The sequence below is a fragment of the Carassius carassius genome, chromosome 4 (assembly GCF_963082965.1).
Source record: "Carassius carassius chromosome 4, fCarCar2.1, whole genome shotgun sequence".
Classification (NCBI taxonomy): Eukaryota; Metazoa; Chordata; class Actinopteri; order Cypriniformes; family Cyprinidae; genus Carassius; species Carassius carassius.
This window is the reverse complement of record NC_081758.1, coordinates 42,545,397-42,562,726: the sequence shown is the minus strand read 5'-3', so window position 1 is coordinate 42,562,726 and position 17,330 is coordinate 42,545,397. Positions and strand designations below refer to the sequence as shown.

Sequence of the window (17,330 nt, the reverse complement as noted above, 5' to 3'; positions counted from 1 at the left end):
TTCTTCCATGTAATTTCTTTGTAACTGGGAGGAGAGGGTGGAGTAAAAAAGCTTAATGTGAAAACATGGTAAACCGTTGTAAATTTTATAATAAAGTTTATATATTTGTAATTTAATATTGATGTAATAATAATTTAATATTTCATATATTATAATATTTAATTGCTTAATAAATTATTATATTTTACATTTAATTGATAATAAATATTATATAATATATTACATATTATAATATAATATAATAGACAATATTTTTATATTGTATACTGCAACTAATGTCACAGAGTTTATTTTGGATTTAAATTTATAGATTTCAGCATTTGTCTTAAGAGAAGGTGACATAAAAACTTTGTTGGAAACTTGCAATTGTACTGTAGTAGACAGCATATGACGACTGGAAAGCTTAATTTTGATTTGATACAACAAAGCATGCATTTTGCCTTCATTTGTTAAAGTCAGCGTGAGGACTTCAGCAAATGGACACAAAATTGATTAAACCTACTTCAAATCGATTTACAGAACTGTACTTAATGACAGCTGTGTGCAATAAAATGAATGCAACCTTGCCTACTAAGATATATACTGTATATATGAATGGTCATTGTTCAGCATTGTACCTTTATGCCTTTATGATTTATTTCTACTTTACATATTTATGTACATTTTTTTGTCTTACATTTGTTGCAGTTTTTCTTAAAAAAAAATCCATCTTTTAAAAAAAGGCTATTACTGCATTTATAAAACCCTGATAATAATCATACACATGCACGCACACACACACACACACACACATATATATATATATATATATATATATATATATATATGTATGTATGAATTACAGCTCAGCTCCTTCTTTACCACGACAGACCGGTACAGCGACTGCATTACCTCAGAAGCTGCACCGATCCGTCTGTCAATCTCACGTTCCATCCTTCCCTCACTCGTGAACAAGACCCCAAGATACCTGAACTCCTCCACTTGAGGCAGGAACTCTCCACCAACCTGAAGTGGGAAATCCACCCTTTTCCGACTGAGAACCATGGCCTCGGACTTGGAGGTGCTGATTCTCATCCCAGCCACTTCACACTCGGCTGCAAACCGTCCCAGTGCACGCTGAAGGTCCTGGTCTGAGGAGGCCAACACGACAACATCATCCGCATAAAGCAGCGACGAAATCGTATGGTCCCCAAACCGGACACTCTCCGGCCCTTGGCTGCGCCTAGAACTTCTGTCCATAAAAATTATGAACAGAACCGGTGACAAAGGGCAGCCCTGCCGGAGTCCAACATGCACCGGGAACAGGTCTGACTTACTGATCGCAATGCGAACCAAGCTCTTGCTCCGGTCGTACAGGGACCAAACACCCCTAAGCAGGGGGCCGCCGACCCCATACTCCCAGAGCACCCTCCACAGGATGTCGCGAGGAACACGGTCGAATGCCTTCTCCAAATCCACAAAACACATGTGGACTGGTTGGGCAAACTCCCATGAACCCTCCAGCACCCTGTAGAGGGTATAGAGCTGGTCCAGTGTTCCACGACCGGGACAAAAACCACACTGTTCCTCCTGAATCCGAGGTTCCACTATCGGCCAAATTCTCCTCTCCAGTACCCTGGCATAGACTTTCCCGGGGAGGCTGAGAAGTGTGATCCCCCAGTAGTTGGAACACACTCTCCGGTCCCCCTTCTTGAAAAGAGGGACCAGTCCAGAGGTACTGTCCCCAACCGCCATGCGATGTTGCAGAGGCGTGTCAGCCAAGACAGCCCCACAACATCCAGCGACTTGAGGTACTCAGGGCGGATCTCATCCACCCCCGGTGCCTTGCCACCGAGGAGCTTTTTAGCTACCTCGATGAGTTCAGCCCGGGTGATGGACGAGTCCTCCTCCGAGTCCCCAGCCACTGCTTCCTCAACAGAAGACAAGTCAGTGGGATTGAGGAGATCCTCGAAGTATTCCTTCCACCGCCCGACGATATCCCCAGTTGAGGTCAATAGGTGCCCATCTCCACTGTAAACAGTGTTGGTAGGGCACTGCTTCCCCCTCCTGAGGCGTCGAACAGTTTGCCAGTATCTCTTCGAGGCCAACCGATAGTCTTTCTCCATGGCCTCACCGAACTCCTCCCAGGCCCGATTTTTTGCCTCCACAACTACCCGGGCTGCAGTCCGCTTGGCCTGCCGGTACCTGTCAGCTGCCTCCGGAGTCCCACAAGCCATCCAGGCCCGATAGGACTCTTGACTCCTTCTTCAGCTTGACGGCATCCCTTTCTTCCAGTGTCCACCACCGGGTTCGGGGATTGCCGCCTCGACAGGCACCGGAGACCTTACGGCCACAGCTCCGAGCAGCCGCAGCGACAATGGAGGTGGAGAACATGGTCCACTCGGACTAAATATCTCCAGCCTCCCTCGGGATCTGGTCGAAGCTCTGCCGGAGGTGGGAGCTGAAGATCTCTCTGACAGGGGGCTCGGCCAGACGTTCCCAACAGACCCTCACAGTACGTTTGGGTCTGCCGAGTCTGTCCAGCTTCCTCCCCCGCCATCAGATCCAGCTCACCACCAGGTGGTGATCAGTTGACAGCTCCGCCGCCCCTCTCTTCATCCGAGTGTCCAAGACATATGGCCGAAGGTTTGATGACACGACCACAAAGTCGATCATCGACCTCCGACCAAATTTCAAATTTTATCTTCAAATTAATGTACAAACAACAAAGACAAGTATAGTATTTTCTCATATTTGTTTATTGGCATTTTTTTAATGACTGAATGCCAGTATCAATGATACCAATACTGTTTCCTCCATAAAATCGCCCTCCTCCCATTAAATCTTAACATTTATTAGAATTTAAAAATAACTTATAATTTAAGTGAACTTAAAACAATCTTTACATAAAAACATTATAATAAATGTCATATTTACCTGTGTCCTTCAGCAGAAATATACAGAAATTGAAGTCATTAAACACTAAATTCTAAATTAAATATATATATATATATATTAAAATATTATCATTATTTTTTTTGTCCTTTGATTGATAGACATCACAGCAATCGGTTTATTAGGTTTTTTTGGCTGTTGTTTCTTTAAGAGCTGCCGCTGCTGAACGTGACACGGATCTTGCATCATATTTTCTCTCAGCACTTTTTATCTTTTCTAACCATACTTCAAGTTTAAAAGACTCTATTAATGAGCTGACAAGTTTAATCGTGTGTGTTAGATGGGTGGGACAGTGCTGGGCTGCTCCAGGACAGTTTTGAAAATCATTTCAGACATGTTGTGTAATATATATGTAACAATATAAAAATATTCGTTGTCACGGGAAGGAGGAAGATTTAAATGAAAACTTTAATAATAAAATAAAACCAAAACAGCCCCTCACGGACAACTGCCGTGCACAATAAAACCAAAACAAAAAATAAAACCAAGGCCTGGTCCTCTCTCGTCCTTCACTCTGGTAACTTCATCACTTAACAATTGGGTTCTATCTCTTTGTCCTATAACACGGGACTAAATGAGTTCACAGTTCAATTTATTTGCTGCCACAACCTTTGTTTAGCCCAGTTAGGTCCGGGATAGGGAGTCTGAGCAACAACAACCAGAATAATAATCTGAATCAGAATCACCTTTTATTGCCAGGTATGTTTACAGAATGTTACACTGTTACACAGTGTAAAAGAATGACAGTGACAGAACAAAAAATGGAAATGGAAGTAAGCAATAAAAAAATATATATGTACAAATTAACAATTGTATGTACAGACTGTTTTGTATTTATGGGTATATTATGTGCAAACTGAAATATAGTATAATATTTCATTAAATCAGGTAATATATTCATTATCAGGATATACATTTGTTTAATAATAATTACGCTCACTACACCAGGAGCAGTCCCTAATCCCTTTTTAGACTTCAGTCAATTTGCATCAGTTTGCATCCTTGCAAATGACATTGTTCAATTTCCAATAGACCACACAAAAACGCAAACCACCATCCTTTTTACGTATGGGAACTACAGGTGCAGCCCATGGACCATCTGAAGGTTGAATAATACCACGTTCTTGCATCTGTTTAAGATTGTCAGCCACTTCTTGTTGCAAGTGAATCAGAACTCATCTTAATAGGCCCTTGCATCCCCAGAAGCGGCCCTGGTTTAAACCCCCAACCATCCAAACCCAAAATCTCTTGTGTCATGATACTGGCCACTGAAAATTCTGCAACCAAAACAAAGTTGCATGTGGCTTGTCTGAATAGCTGATAGCCTCAACGAAGCTACTGTGACACCTCTTCTTAAGAAACCTTCTCTTGATGATAGTAATTTTAATAATTTTCGCCCTATCTCAAATCTTCCGTTGTTACTACAGCATTGAAGAAAACTGTGTTAATTCAGCTACAGTCTTTCCTTAGTGCAAATCATATTTTTGAAACTTTTGAGACTCTTGTTTCCTAATTCTGTTAGACTTAACCTCGGTTTTTGATACAGTTGATAATAAAGCTCTTTTATTTCCACTAGAATATTTTGTTGGCATCCAGGAAACTGTTCTGAGCTGGTTCAAATCATATTTAACAAATAGAACTTTCTCTGTCAGATTACACAATTTTCCTTCTTTGGCTGCTAAGCTTTCCTGTGGAGTGTCACAGGGTACTATTCTTGCACCCATTCTTTTTTCTTTGTATTTACTTAATTTGGGCTCTATTTTCAGAAAGCATGGGGTATCATTTCACTGCTATGCAGATGATACCCAAATTTATGTGTGTGTGTGTTCACTGCTCTGTGTGTGTGCATTTCGGATGGGTTAAATGCAGAGCACGAATTCTGAGTATGGGTCACCATACTTGGCTGAATGTCACTTCACTTTTGTCACTCACTTTTTATCTACCTTTGAAACGAAATAAACATGCTGCTCTAGAATCTCTTTTTGCATACCTGGATGAAGTGAAAATGTGGTTCTCTCAATTTTTTTATTTATTTCTGAATTAATCAAAAACCGAGATTATAGTCTTTGGCCCCAGTAAAATTTCAGGGAGCAGAAGTATTGAACTGGACTACCTTTTTCCTTTTACTTCTTTTTTGTATTAAAAACTTATCTGATCAACTTTATCCATACAATCCTACACAAAATCTGAGGTCTGGTGATCAAAGACTTCTCTCAGTCCCCGGATCTCGGTTAAAACATAGAGGGGATAGAGCCTTTGCATTTGCTGGCCCTAAGATGTGGAACAGCCTTCCAGCCTATATCAGATCGACACAGTCTTTACATGTTTTTAAATCATCTCTTAAAACCTATTCCTTTTGTTTGGCTCTTAATCTATTTTGAGTTTATGGTTTGAATCTGTGGGTTGTCATGTGTTCTATGTCTTTGTCTGTTTAGCACTTTGGTCAGCCGTGCTTGCTGTTTTTAAATGTGCTACATACAAACAAACTTGAAACTTGGATACTAAATGCTTTTGTGATGTAAAGTTCCCTTTAATCCATTCACCACTATCACATGGTTGCAGACATTTGGTCATGGCAGCATTTAGACTCTGATAATTAGCTTTATCATTTGGAGTCAGCCCAATGTAAACATCTCTTGCCTTGCCTGATAACAATAAGGACATTAACTTAAGTTAATGCCGCATCCCAGCCATTTACTTCAGCTGCCATCTCAAACAGCTCAGACCAGTCTGCCCATTCACGGTCTATTGCTGTAAAAGTTTCTGGCATAAAAACAGGGTGCTGAAACTGGCCGGTTTTTCTTATAACTCGGGACTAAAGAAGTTCACAGTTCAATTAGTTTAGCTTGTTTTGCTCTATTCTTTTTCTATTCAATAATTTTTCTTTCTGTTTTCATGTGCATCAAATATAATGGCATGGCAAACGTGAAAAAAATCACACTTGCATTGCTGCAAGTTTTTTACACAATCCTTAACACAGTTTACGTCACCCTCACACATAAACAAAACCCTTCAATAAAATATAATACAATTACAAACAATAATAAAACCAATTTGACCGATCGAATCAATTTGTTGATCTGTTCCTCACATAAACTGGCGTCCAAGTATACACACACCAACACAGTCTCTGATCGCAAAGAGTGCACTGTACATTAAAAAAAAAGAAAAAATTTTAAATTAAAAAAATTAAAATCTTGCTTATTACTTATAAAGCCCTGAATGGTTTGCCCTTTAATGCCCTTTAATTTGAGAAATCATATTTTCTCATGTGTTTAACTAGAGAGGGGTTAAGGGAAGAGTTTAATTTCAGTTTTCTTTTAACGCTAGGTGAGGTATTTTCACAAACCCTCAGTTAGAGTTCCTTTTGTTTTGTTATTTTGATTATTTTCCCTCCTGAAGCCTTATGTTTGTATCCCACTGATTAATTTAAAATAAACCTTGTATGTCTTTTTATATTAAAAACTGGTGAGATGATTTACAACCCGAATTCCGGAAAAGTTGGGACGTTTTTTAAATTTTAATAAAATGAAAACTAAAGGAATTTCAAATCACAATTTTTTATTCACAATAGAACATAGATAACGTAGCAAATGTTTAAACTGAGAAATTTTACACTTTTTTCCACTTAATTAGCTCATTTAAAATTTAATGCCTGCTACAGGTCTCAAAAAAGTTGGCACGGGGGCAACAAATGGCTAAAAAAGCAAGCAGTTTTGAAAAGATTCAGCTGGGAGAACATCTAGTGATTAATTAAGTTAATTGATATCAGGTCTGTAACATGATTAGCTATAAAAGCTTTGTCTTAGAGAAGCAGAGTCTCTCAGAAGTAAAGATGGGCAGAGGCTCTCCAATCTGTGAAAGACTGCGTAAAAAAATTGTGGAAAACTTTAAAAACAATGTTCCTCAACGTCAAATTGCAAAGGCTTTGCAAATCTCATCATCTACAGTGCATAACATCATCAAAAGATTCAGAGAAACTGGAGAAATCTCTGTGCGTAAGGGACAAGGCCGGAGACCTTTATTGGATGCCCGTGGTCTTCGGGCTCTCAGACGACACTGCATCACTCATCGGCATGATTGTGTCAATGACATTACTAAATGGGCCCAGGAATACTTTCAGAAACCACTGTCGGTAAACACAATCCGCCGTGCCATCAGCAGATGCCAACTAAAGCTCTATCATGCAAAAAGGAAGCCATATGTGAACATGGTCCAGAAGCGCCAGAAGCGTTAAAGGTTTTAGAGCAACATATGCTTCCCTCCAAACAACGTCTATTTCAGGGAAGGCCTTGTTTATTTCAGCAGGACAATGCAAAACCACATACTGCAGCTATAACAACAGCATGGCTTCGTCATAGAAGAGTCCGGGTGCTAACCTGGCCTGCCTGCAGTCCAGATCTTTCACCTATAGAGAACATTTGGCGCATCATTAAACGAAAAATACGTCAAAGACGACCACGAACTCTTCAGCAGCTGGAAATATATATAAGGCAAGAATGGGACCAAATTCCAACAGCAAAACTCCAGCAACTCATAGCCTCAATGCCCAGACGTCTTCAAACTGTTTTGAAAAGAAAAGGAGATGCTACACCATGGTAAACATGCCCCGTCCCAACTATTTTGAGACCTGTAGCAGAAATCAAAATTGAAATGAGCACATTTTATGCATAAAATTGTAAACTTTCTCAGTTTAAACATTTGCTATGTTATCTATGTTCTATTGTGAATAAAATATTGGCTCATGTGATTTGAAAGTCTTTTAGTTTTCATTTTATTAAAATTTAAAAAACGTCCCAACTTTTCCGGAATTCGGATTGTAAATGAATGAATGAATGAAGTAAAGTCCCTGGTGCAACCTTCCGAAAAACTTCAAACTTCATGTTGTAAACTCAAGAAATGTCAACACATATTTTGAGTGTCACAAAGCCTTTTCTTTAGACATGTGCCAGTGGAGGATTCACTGACTATCTTTAGAGTTCTATCAGGAAGTCATGAGCTCCATGTTGTACATTCCTCAGAAAACTGCCCTTATTAAAAAAAGGGCCTTTTAATTTTTACATTTGCAGATTTATTTTAAGCAAACTTTACTCAAGACATGTTGAGCAAATGCCATCACTGAAATTTTTTTAGTGATTACACTGTAAAAATATATTCTCTTCAGATTGACGAATGCATCTACACAGTGATCGACAAGCAATGCAAACAGCTTGAGGAAGGAGGTCTGTGTTTTTGTCTGAAACAGACTGAGAGACAATGTGTTCGAGTCAGCTGTTATATGGAGGTGTTTTCTGTCTGCAGACCCCTGGTTTGAGATCAGTCCAGCTGAAGCTGGTTATTCTCTCACTGGAGCGTTTGTGGAAACATCCAGCTTCGGCAGCCAGTTTACAAATAAGATGAAGAAGCAGGATGAAATGGACATGCTTTACCTACAAGGTAACAAAATCTGATGCAGGACTGCATTATAGTGTATTATTATTTGTAATACCAATTTACAGTGCATTGTAGACTATTGAAGTGGCCTAGAATAAAATACATCAATATTCTCATGTGACATCCGTAGTACTAGCTAATTGTCAAGTAAAAACTAAAATGTAACAAAGAGGATGATTTAAAATGTAAAAATTCATTGAAAGAAACATGTGAGTTGTATCAACATAAATCTTTATGGAAATTACATTAACAAGTTGAGGGGGACAAAATTGGTTTCATTTATTTTAAAGTTATTTTTTTTCATCTCCAGCTCTGTGCAGCAGTGTTTTAGCTGATGAAGAGGAGATCTGGAAGTGGATAAAAGGTACAACAATTTTGAAACTTGAGAATTTAATTCCGCTTAAAAGTAATTTCACTTTCATTTGATTTTGTTTTTCAGCTCTTTTATTACCTGAAATAAAAACGGCATCAGAGAAAACGAGACAAGGTATAGAATTTTATTGTGTTTATTTATTGATCAGTTCCATATATTTTCAAATTTATATATTAAAAAAATTGTGGCCACACACATTCAAGCTACAAGCTGAAAAATTAAAGGTACAATTTGAAGTGAAGTGAAGTGACATTCGGCCAAGTATGGTGACCCATACTCAGAATTTGTGCTCTGCATTTAACCCATCCGAAGTGCACACACACAGAGCAGTGAACACACACACACACACGGAGCAGTGGGCAGCCATTTATGCTGCGGCGCCCGGGGAGCAGTTGGGGGTTCAGTGCCTTGCTCAAGGGCACCTAAGTTGTGGTATTGAGGGTGGAGAGAGAACTGAACATGCACTCCACCCACCCACAATTCCTGCCGGCCCGAGACTCGAACCCACAACCCTTCGATTGGGAGTCCGATTCTCTAACCACCAGGCCACAACTTCCCTGTTGTCATGTGGTTTCTACGTCAGTAAAGGTGGTAACAATGGGTAACTAACGTCATTGACAGGCAACTGCACTACCCTGTGCCATTTGTAAGATATTTGCAGTAAAATATCCAAAAACCACTAGGCCAGTGTTATATATTTTGTCCAGCTGATTACTAACAATATCTCTAATGTTTTCAACAACTTGTAAATCATGAGAAAATTCCCATTCTAAACAGTGACACAGGGTAGTGCAGTCGCCTGTCAATGACGTTAGTTACCCATTGTTACCACCTTTACTGACGTAGAAACCACATGACAACAGTGTCGTGGACAAATGCGGAAGTAGCTTCACGACAAACTTCAACTAGAAAGAGATGCCGATCTCGCTTGTGTTTTACTCGACAGGTGACTTGTTTTGATTCGTATCTTTACAGAAAACGTATGCTATTATAACGATCAACAAGATTAGTATTATGGGGCATACGCGCCAAACGCGGGGCATCACGTCTCTAGACCCGCGCGGGGATGTGTCCGATCCATAGTCTGATCGCGCCTTTGCATTGACTTTGTATATAATCTACTCGCACAAATAGTTGAACTTGCGTTAAATCCATGATTTATCTTTCCGTCTGATTGATGGCCGTCAGCGGTTGGATAGAAGACAACAAATCCCATCATTCCACGCTCCTTCTTAGCGTCATCAAACCACGCGATTGTAATTATTTTGATAGTGTGCCCTCTAGTGGAAGGTCCTACAACCTGTACCTTTAAGTGTCATACTCTAAAACGATCCAATAAAAAGGTCTTTTCACTTGCTAAAATGTATCACCATCCTTGACATAAATATTGTTTGTATGATTGTTTCTGGTTGTGGGGAAACAAGTGCTATTTACTGTAAAATCAGTTTTGAAAATGAAATTGTCAACTCTAAACCTACTCTGAAACTCAGAGTTTGTTCAGCTAGGTTCATGCAACAGGCCAAAGGTGTAGACTATATATGTATTTGACAGTATTAATAACCTTTAAGGGTAAAGTCGCCTTTGTTGAGGAAAGGAGACATTGTGTTAATGTTTATTTAATATTATGTTTCCTTCAAAAGATCCACACTCCCCACCTATAGACGAATGTTACCAGGTGCTTTTGAACCTTGTGGACATGAACCTCACTGTGCTGAAAGGCACTGATCCTTCTGCTCTTGATCAGTCAATCAGAACGACACTGACTGGTAAACTTTTCCTCTATTATCTGTAGTGGGGCAGATTGTCACATTATATTGGGAAAATTGACTCAGAGGGCACCTGCTGTTTATTGACACTGGTTTGAGGAGAATACTTTTTAGTTATCTTTTTTTTTATGAAAAGCTGTCTAAAATAGAATAGCCATATTTCACATCATATCTGTGTTTAACATTTTTCATCTGTAAGTCTGTTAGGAAAGAAATCTGCTAAATTGTCAATTTGAATGCAAATGTAAAATGAACTATAGTCTATTTAATGTCTTTTTAGGTACTCTAAATAGTAAAACAAATCTGAAAAGCAAATTTTGAAAGCATAAAAATGGATAAGGTAACATGCCATGATATCAATCAAACCAGGTGATTTTATTTTTCTTTTTTTTTTTTTTTTGACTAATTGTAAATGAGGCTTTTACTGGAGATGCAAAAACTAAAATAGGAACAAATGATTAATGCATATGTCCCCCTCTTTTTACAGACCTCTCTGGAGGCAAAAGTCAGCTGATTTATCAATTAGAAAAACTGAACGATGATAAAACTGCTGGTAAAAAAGCAGCCAAACAGTACATGATGCAGTACACCATGGATGTATGCAACTATTTCAGTTTGGAGCGCAAGCTCAATTCCTGGCCATTTGGTAGGTTGAACTGTCTCTAACATCGATTCATCCATCCATTTTCCACAACGTTTGTCTCATGCAGTTTTACAGGGATGCTGGAGCCTATCTCAGAGTCATTTTAGTAGCTAAAATCGCAACCGTTCACAGACATGTTTATTTTCTAAGCTAAAAAACTTTGCATGCATGCACCATGTAGTCAAGAACCTTACACAGCCAAAATAATTACTGACAAGACCCTAAGAACCATTAACTGAGCCCAAGAACTCAAAAACTGTAATTTTGAGGAGTGTGATTGTTTTGCAGATCTTTTGATTAGCATTTGTAGATGCATTGCTCAGTGGATCTGGGGCAGGCATTATAACTTCCTCCACAACATGACAGGTGAGAACAGACCCGTTCATTATCTGGAAATTCATTGTGAATAATAAAGAGACTCATTTCACGCTGTGATTGATTAGATGAAGCAGTGCCTGCTGCTCTTCTGGAAGGTGAGACGAGAGACTATATAGACGCCGGACTGTTGCTGAACTCACCCTACTTCTCAGTGCTGAGAAAAGAACGAGACATTGATCTCATCATTTCCCTGGATTTCAGTGAAGCCGACTCTTTCACGGTATTATATACTTATTTAATTCTATACAAAGTATACATTCTCTCATAAAAGTTTGTTTAAAGGAATACATCCCCTAGACTTCCCTCACTTTTAACCAACTTTATTCGTTGTTCTGAACCAATCAAAATTCTTACTTCTGTGGAACACAAATAAATAAATAAAAAAACTTTTCCTCATGCATTCATAGTGATCAATAGACTGTAGACCATAACCTAAAATATACAGAAAACTACAAAAACACTGACCGATAATTGCAAATGTTGTGCATCATCTGACCAGATAAAAACAAGAAAGAAAGAAAACCTTTTAAACAGATTTCATTCTATGTGGCATATATATTCATGAGTTTTGTAATATCTGAGCTTTCCATCCATCGGGATTCCCATTCGTCTCTCAGCTGGTGCCTGATGGAAGTATAGGCTACACATGGGGTAGGTTTAAGTGAATAACTTCAATTTCAGAAAAAAGTGATACTGTTACACTTTTCCACTGCAGACAGTGACACAAACCGCTGAGATGTGCAAGAAACTGAAGATCCCTTTCCCTGAAGTTAACAGTGTTCAGAGGCAAAGACGCTCCAACCGTGATTCACATGCCTCTGTTTAATCTGGCCAACTGTGGAGGCAAGTTCAGATCTTCAAGCCATCCTGAATCTGATTTAGGGTTCTTACACATTTCCCATTCAAAATTCCAGATTTGTCTGTAGATTCTTCAGACCTAACAGCTGATAAACTGTTAACATGTATGTTACATTCCGATTAGGCGTGCATTACATGCCAAATAATTGTGAAAGATTGTAGCGATACTGTAGCATATTCAAATCAAGTTCAGTGTGTAAAATTTGAACTGCCATGCTACAGCAAATATAGGATTATGCTTGATGTGCTTTCAATGACAGCATTTTAAATATTCATATTATAAGATATATAATAATATTGTCACTTATAACATTGATTTAAAATGTCACTCATTCACTGCACACATGGGTTCTCTTGAACTGATAGCATGCTTACATGATAAGAAGGAACCTAAAATGCTTTATAACCTGTATATACTCACCTCTGACACATCGGTTTGGTGTTGTATATGAAGTTAATTCGATGTTGCTTTTAAATGAATAACAGTTTTGCTAAATGGAAATACACACCTTTTATTTATTTTATCTAACATACAATATATTTTGCACAGATGATTTTTCTGTCGTATCATATAAATATTAGTGGTGTCAAAATTAACGTGTTAACACAGGCTTTTTTTTTCAGTTTAAGGCGTTAAAAATACTATTTAACGCAATTATTGCAGGGGCTTCTGTCACTTTTTCTCTTGACAAGTTAATTTATTCAGTACTGCCAACTTAGCAATTTTATTGCTAAATTTACCAACTTTTTAGACTACCCTAGCAACATATTTAGCTATTTTAAAAATGTATTTGGCAACTTTTGATAAGTGACTCAGACAAAAAGGCACACATTCTTTCATACTAACAGCAGATTGTGTCTTACTTTTACAGACTTTTCTTGAGTCAGGGGCACATTAAGATCAGCTTTACAGTAGACCCCCTGTAAAGTACTAAAACCCTGCTGATTTAAGTGTGTTATTATTCCATCAGATAAAATTGATGCCTGGAGGAAGAAATATGGCACCTCTCAGGTTCCTTACACCGCTGAGATGATCGCTGAACTTCTGCAGGTCTCTGGGAAAAACTTCTCAATCAACAGAGCCAAACTGCTGGAGCAGATCCGTGTGGTCGCCGAGGCTAAATATTTCCAGGCACAAGCACGACAAATTTAAAGTTGGCTCGAAATTCAATCTGTTTTTTTCTAAATGCATGTTATTGATCTATTTTATTTTTTGCTTTATTTTGCATTTAAGTTTATTTCAGCTTAATGTATTTTTGCATGTTTCATTCTGTTTCTTCATTGCTTGATCTTCACAAAAAAGGGGGGCTTATGGAATACTTATCTGATCATTAATAATCAAATCAACAATACCACAGACTAGATTACTGCTAAATACTGTATTACATTGCTTCTGTTCTAATGAATTAATTAAATATTCTCTAAAACATTACATCTGCTTATTACAAAAAATTACAAAATGAAAAGCATTATTCAGGGCCATGCAGAGACCTTTAAGGGGCCGGTGCTCAAAGTATTAAAGGGGCTTTAAATAGGACTGTGCTCCTTAGATACATGTATCTGTATGGATTTATACATTGTTCATGTGTTTTTCAAGTCATTTTTGCAGGTAATAAAGTATATGAATAATGCAGTGCTAATTGACATATCATTCAGTGTAGAAACTAAAAAATATTTCCTGTGGGTTTTCTACTGTTACAATTAAAATAAGACATTGGAGATGCCCAGAGGTGTCAAGTAAACGAACTACAAATACTTCGTTACCCTCCTTAAGTAGAAATTTGTGGTATCTATACTTTACTGGAGTTATTATTTTTCAGCCGACTTTTTACTTCTACTCCTTACATTTTCACGCAAGTATCTGTACTTTCTACTCCTTAAAAATAGGTTCGTTACTGCTATTTCATCTCAACTTGTTTTCGTTCTGGCTTGTCATCATTAAAAAAAAAAACGATAAATTGCGCCATCCAGATGGAGTGAATTTGATTGTGATTGGATGAGAAGTATAAACATATACCATTGTAAGCGATCCATCGCACCCAGGCGGGAAGGAAGTCGACCGGAAGTTGAAGTCGGCCGGGTGCCGCCATCTTGTAGCAGAACTTCACTTGCGTTAGCATCCCATTGACTCCCATTCATTTTGGCGTCACTTTGACAGTGAATAACTTTACATCCGAGGCATTTAAAGACTCCATTTGTCCATTATTTATTTCTAAAGATACACAATAGTGTATAAAGGGCTCCATTGCCTTCTATGTTACATTATGGCCCTGTAGAAACAGTTTTTGTAAAAATAGACTAACGATTGCGTCATAACCACTCGACTCTCTGTCACACAGTGGAGAAATTACCATACAGACAGGAGGAGAAGCTCGCAGGCAATCGGGGAGACGTCAATAGAGAAGCCCATAGATACAAGCCCTGGCGTTACAATTTAAAATACTATACAAAATAATTAATCAGAATACTTACTCCTGCTCACTCACGCCAAAGAACTCCCCGCTCAAGCTCGCTGTCTCTGCAAGATTAACGATGGCAGTTTGCACGCACAGCTACTAGAAGATTTACATCTGTCAGACAGGTTGCTGACGTCATCAAGCTTAGTTTGAGTCTGCGCGTCAGAAACGGAAGTGCTAAAAATTGCTAAAAATGGGCTTCACTTGTCTCAATTGAGTTCCAATGGGGTCGCTGTGTCCATTTCTTTTACTGTCTATGATCGCACCTGCACATGACACAAATCACATCAGACTCCAGCAAGGACATAGCCAGTGTTGGGTTCGTTTATCAAAAAATATATTTCTTAAAAGTTATTATTTCTCAACTTATCCTGTTTGCCAGCACCCCCCATTGTGGGCGGATATTCAACATAAAACACACTCACAAATGAAAAATGTTGAAAAATAAAACAAATAAAGAAAAAGGCACTTGTTATAAGTTCCGCCTCCATCAGCTGACAGGTGCGTCAGAGCGCGTCACGAGCCGTCATGAGAGAGCGCCAGAATTCAAATACAGTGTTGCCAGACGTTAGATAATTATCGTATTTGTACGATGTACGATCAATAATGAAAAAATCCTGTAATGTACGATAATTTTAGATTTTTATGAAGATTTCAATGTAGGTAGTCGCAGTCATAGGGCTTCTTTACCCATACACGGGCTCGGCTCATTACAGACACTCCGGGTTCACACCGCAAGCTGCAGCAGAGCAGAGGCAGTGCGTTAGCAGCAGGTAGGCGGAGCAGAAGCAGCGCGCGCCTATTTTGCTTTCACACCGGCAGCGGAGGTAGCGCGCAACTGAACAGCGGATTTTGGTCAGAGTACTCTATAATGGGTACGTTCGCATTGCTTTATTTCCATTTAAAATACATTTAAATAAAAATACTTGGCAAGAAGCTTTTTTAATTAATAATTTCATTGTTACTTTTGTTGCATCTTTGTTTTGCTGTCTTTGTTTTCCGTGCAGTACGTGTTATTAGAAGAAAGGCCATCGCGCTATATTTGTTATTAAGGAGAATATGAAAAAGACGCATACTTAGGGGTCATCCCATTAACCGACTTAGGAGAGAACATGGTGCATATTACCATCTTGTCACTGGGTTTGTTTGCAATCAAATTTACCAAAGGACGCCCTGAAAACCAATTTAATAAACGGTTTTAAATTATGTGTATATTGTAAATAGTTCACAGCCTTGACTTCCTGCTCATCTTGAAATCAGCATTTACTTGTTTATTATATATGCATGTATCACCTGCTTTTGTTATTTGTGTGCTTATGTGTAATTTAGAAATTGTAAATAAATGGTTCCAATTGAATCAATTTTGAATCAAATAGCCTATTGAGTTGTTCGCTCGTGTGTCAGCAAAAGCGTCAAAAACACTTTAAAATTACTTACCATCTGCAATAAGAGCCGCTGCAACTTCATCCCATGCTTTTTCCTTCTCCTGCAAGTCTATGTAAAGTACATTGTGGATCATAAAGAACTTGATATTTCTCAACTTCCACGATGAGACGAGTGTCATCCATTATTGTCTTTCCAGGTGCACTCACCGCCTGTGACACCACGTGCTGTTGTTTATGATTGTCAGCACGACATCCGTTCTTCTGCCAATATATAGGCCTAGTTATAAGAATACGACTACTACTAATAATAAATAAATCTCCAAGGCTAAACTAGCAATATAAATTATTTAAAGTTGTTTTTGTATTTCGGCAAAAAACTTTATTTTTGGATAGAACTGTAAGTACTTTAACAGATTTTGTAAAAAAAAAAAAAAAAAAAAAAAAATTATAAAATAATAATAAAACTAAAAATTATAATAAAAAAAATAGAAAAATGTGATTTTAAATATCATACATTGTTATGTAATTTGCTAAGAACACAGTAGATATCATTAATATAAATTTTGTGCAAAATTCCTTTTTCGTTTCAGTAGCCTACATGTGTATTTTGGCCCTGATCATTGTCACTTTATCTTCTATACATATTTTTTTATATTAATTTTCTTTCCTAACATCCAGTTCTTGTTAAAACACCCTATATGTGCTTTTTTGTGCATTTAGAGCACTTTTTGTGTGAAATCATATTTATTTTGTCCATCAAATGTGTACTTTCACTTTAACTGAGCGTCAGCAGCGCAGCAAAAACAGACCCAGCGCCGAAACGATCGCGACACTGCTGCTTCTGCTCTGCTTCTGCTGCGCTCTGCCGCGCAGCCTCTGCGTGCGGTGTGAACGCTCTCATCTGTTAACATAGGCACCGAAAAAAATACGCGCTGCTTCTGCTCTGCTGCAGCTTGCGGTGTGAACCCGGCCTAAATGCGTTCGTGTGCACCTCAGGGAGGGTGGGTGCCCTGCTTTAAAGCCAACGATCACTAGTTGCGGTCCATGACAGCAAGAACCCCTTCAATATCTGGCAACACGCAGTCTTCCAATGACAGCGGTTCA

General features: G+C 38.5%; 1 protein-coding gene across 1 annotated transcript; it reads left to right on the top strand.

Annotated features, from left to right (window-relative positions):
• The first annotated feature begins 8,106 nt into the window (after positions 1 to 8,106).
• On the top strand, positions 8,107 to 13,538 carry LOC132136059 (cytosolic phospholipase A2 gamma-like). Its single transcript, XM_059547217.1, has 10 exons — positions 8,107 to 8,119; positions 8,236 to 8,370; positions 8,678 to 8,731; positions 8,807 to 8,854; positions 10,381 to 10,506; positions 10,994 to 11,152; positions 11,438 to 11,515; positions 11,593 to 11,747; positions 12,243 to 12,330; positions 13,357 to 13,538. The coding sequence occupies exons 1-10, from the start codon at positions 8,107 to 8,109 to the stop codon at positions 13,536 to 13,538; spliced, it is 1,038 nt and encodes a 345-aa protein (XP_059403200.1).
• The last annotated feature ends 3,792 nt before the right edge of the window (positions 13,539 to 17,330 follow it).

Coding starts and splice junctions, on each gene's coding strand:
- LOC132136059 (XM_059547217.1), top strand. Junction 8,371..8,677: donor GGACATGCTTTACCTACAAG/GTAACAAAATCT, acceptor TTTCATCTCCAG/CTCTGTGCAGCAGTGTTTTA. Junction 10,507..10,993: donor AATCAGAACGACACTGACTG/GTAAACTTTTCC, acceptor CTCTTTTTACAG/ACCTCTCTGGAGGCAAAAGT.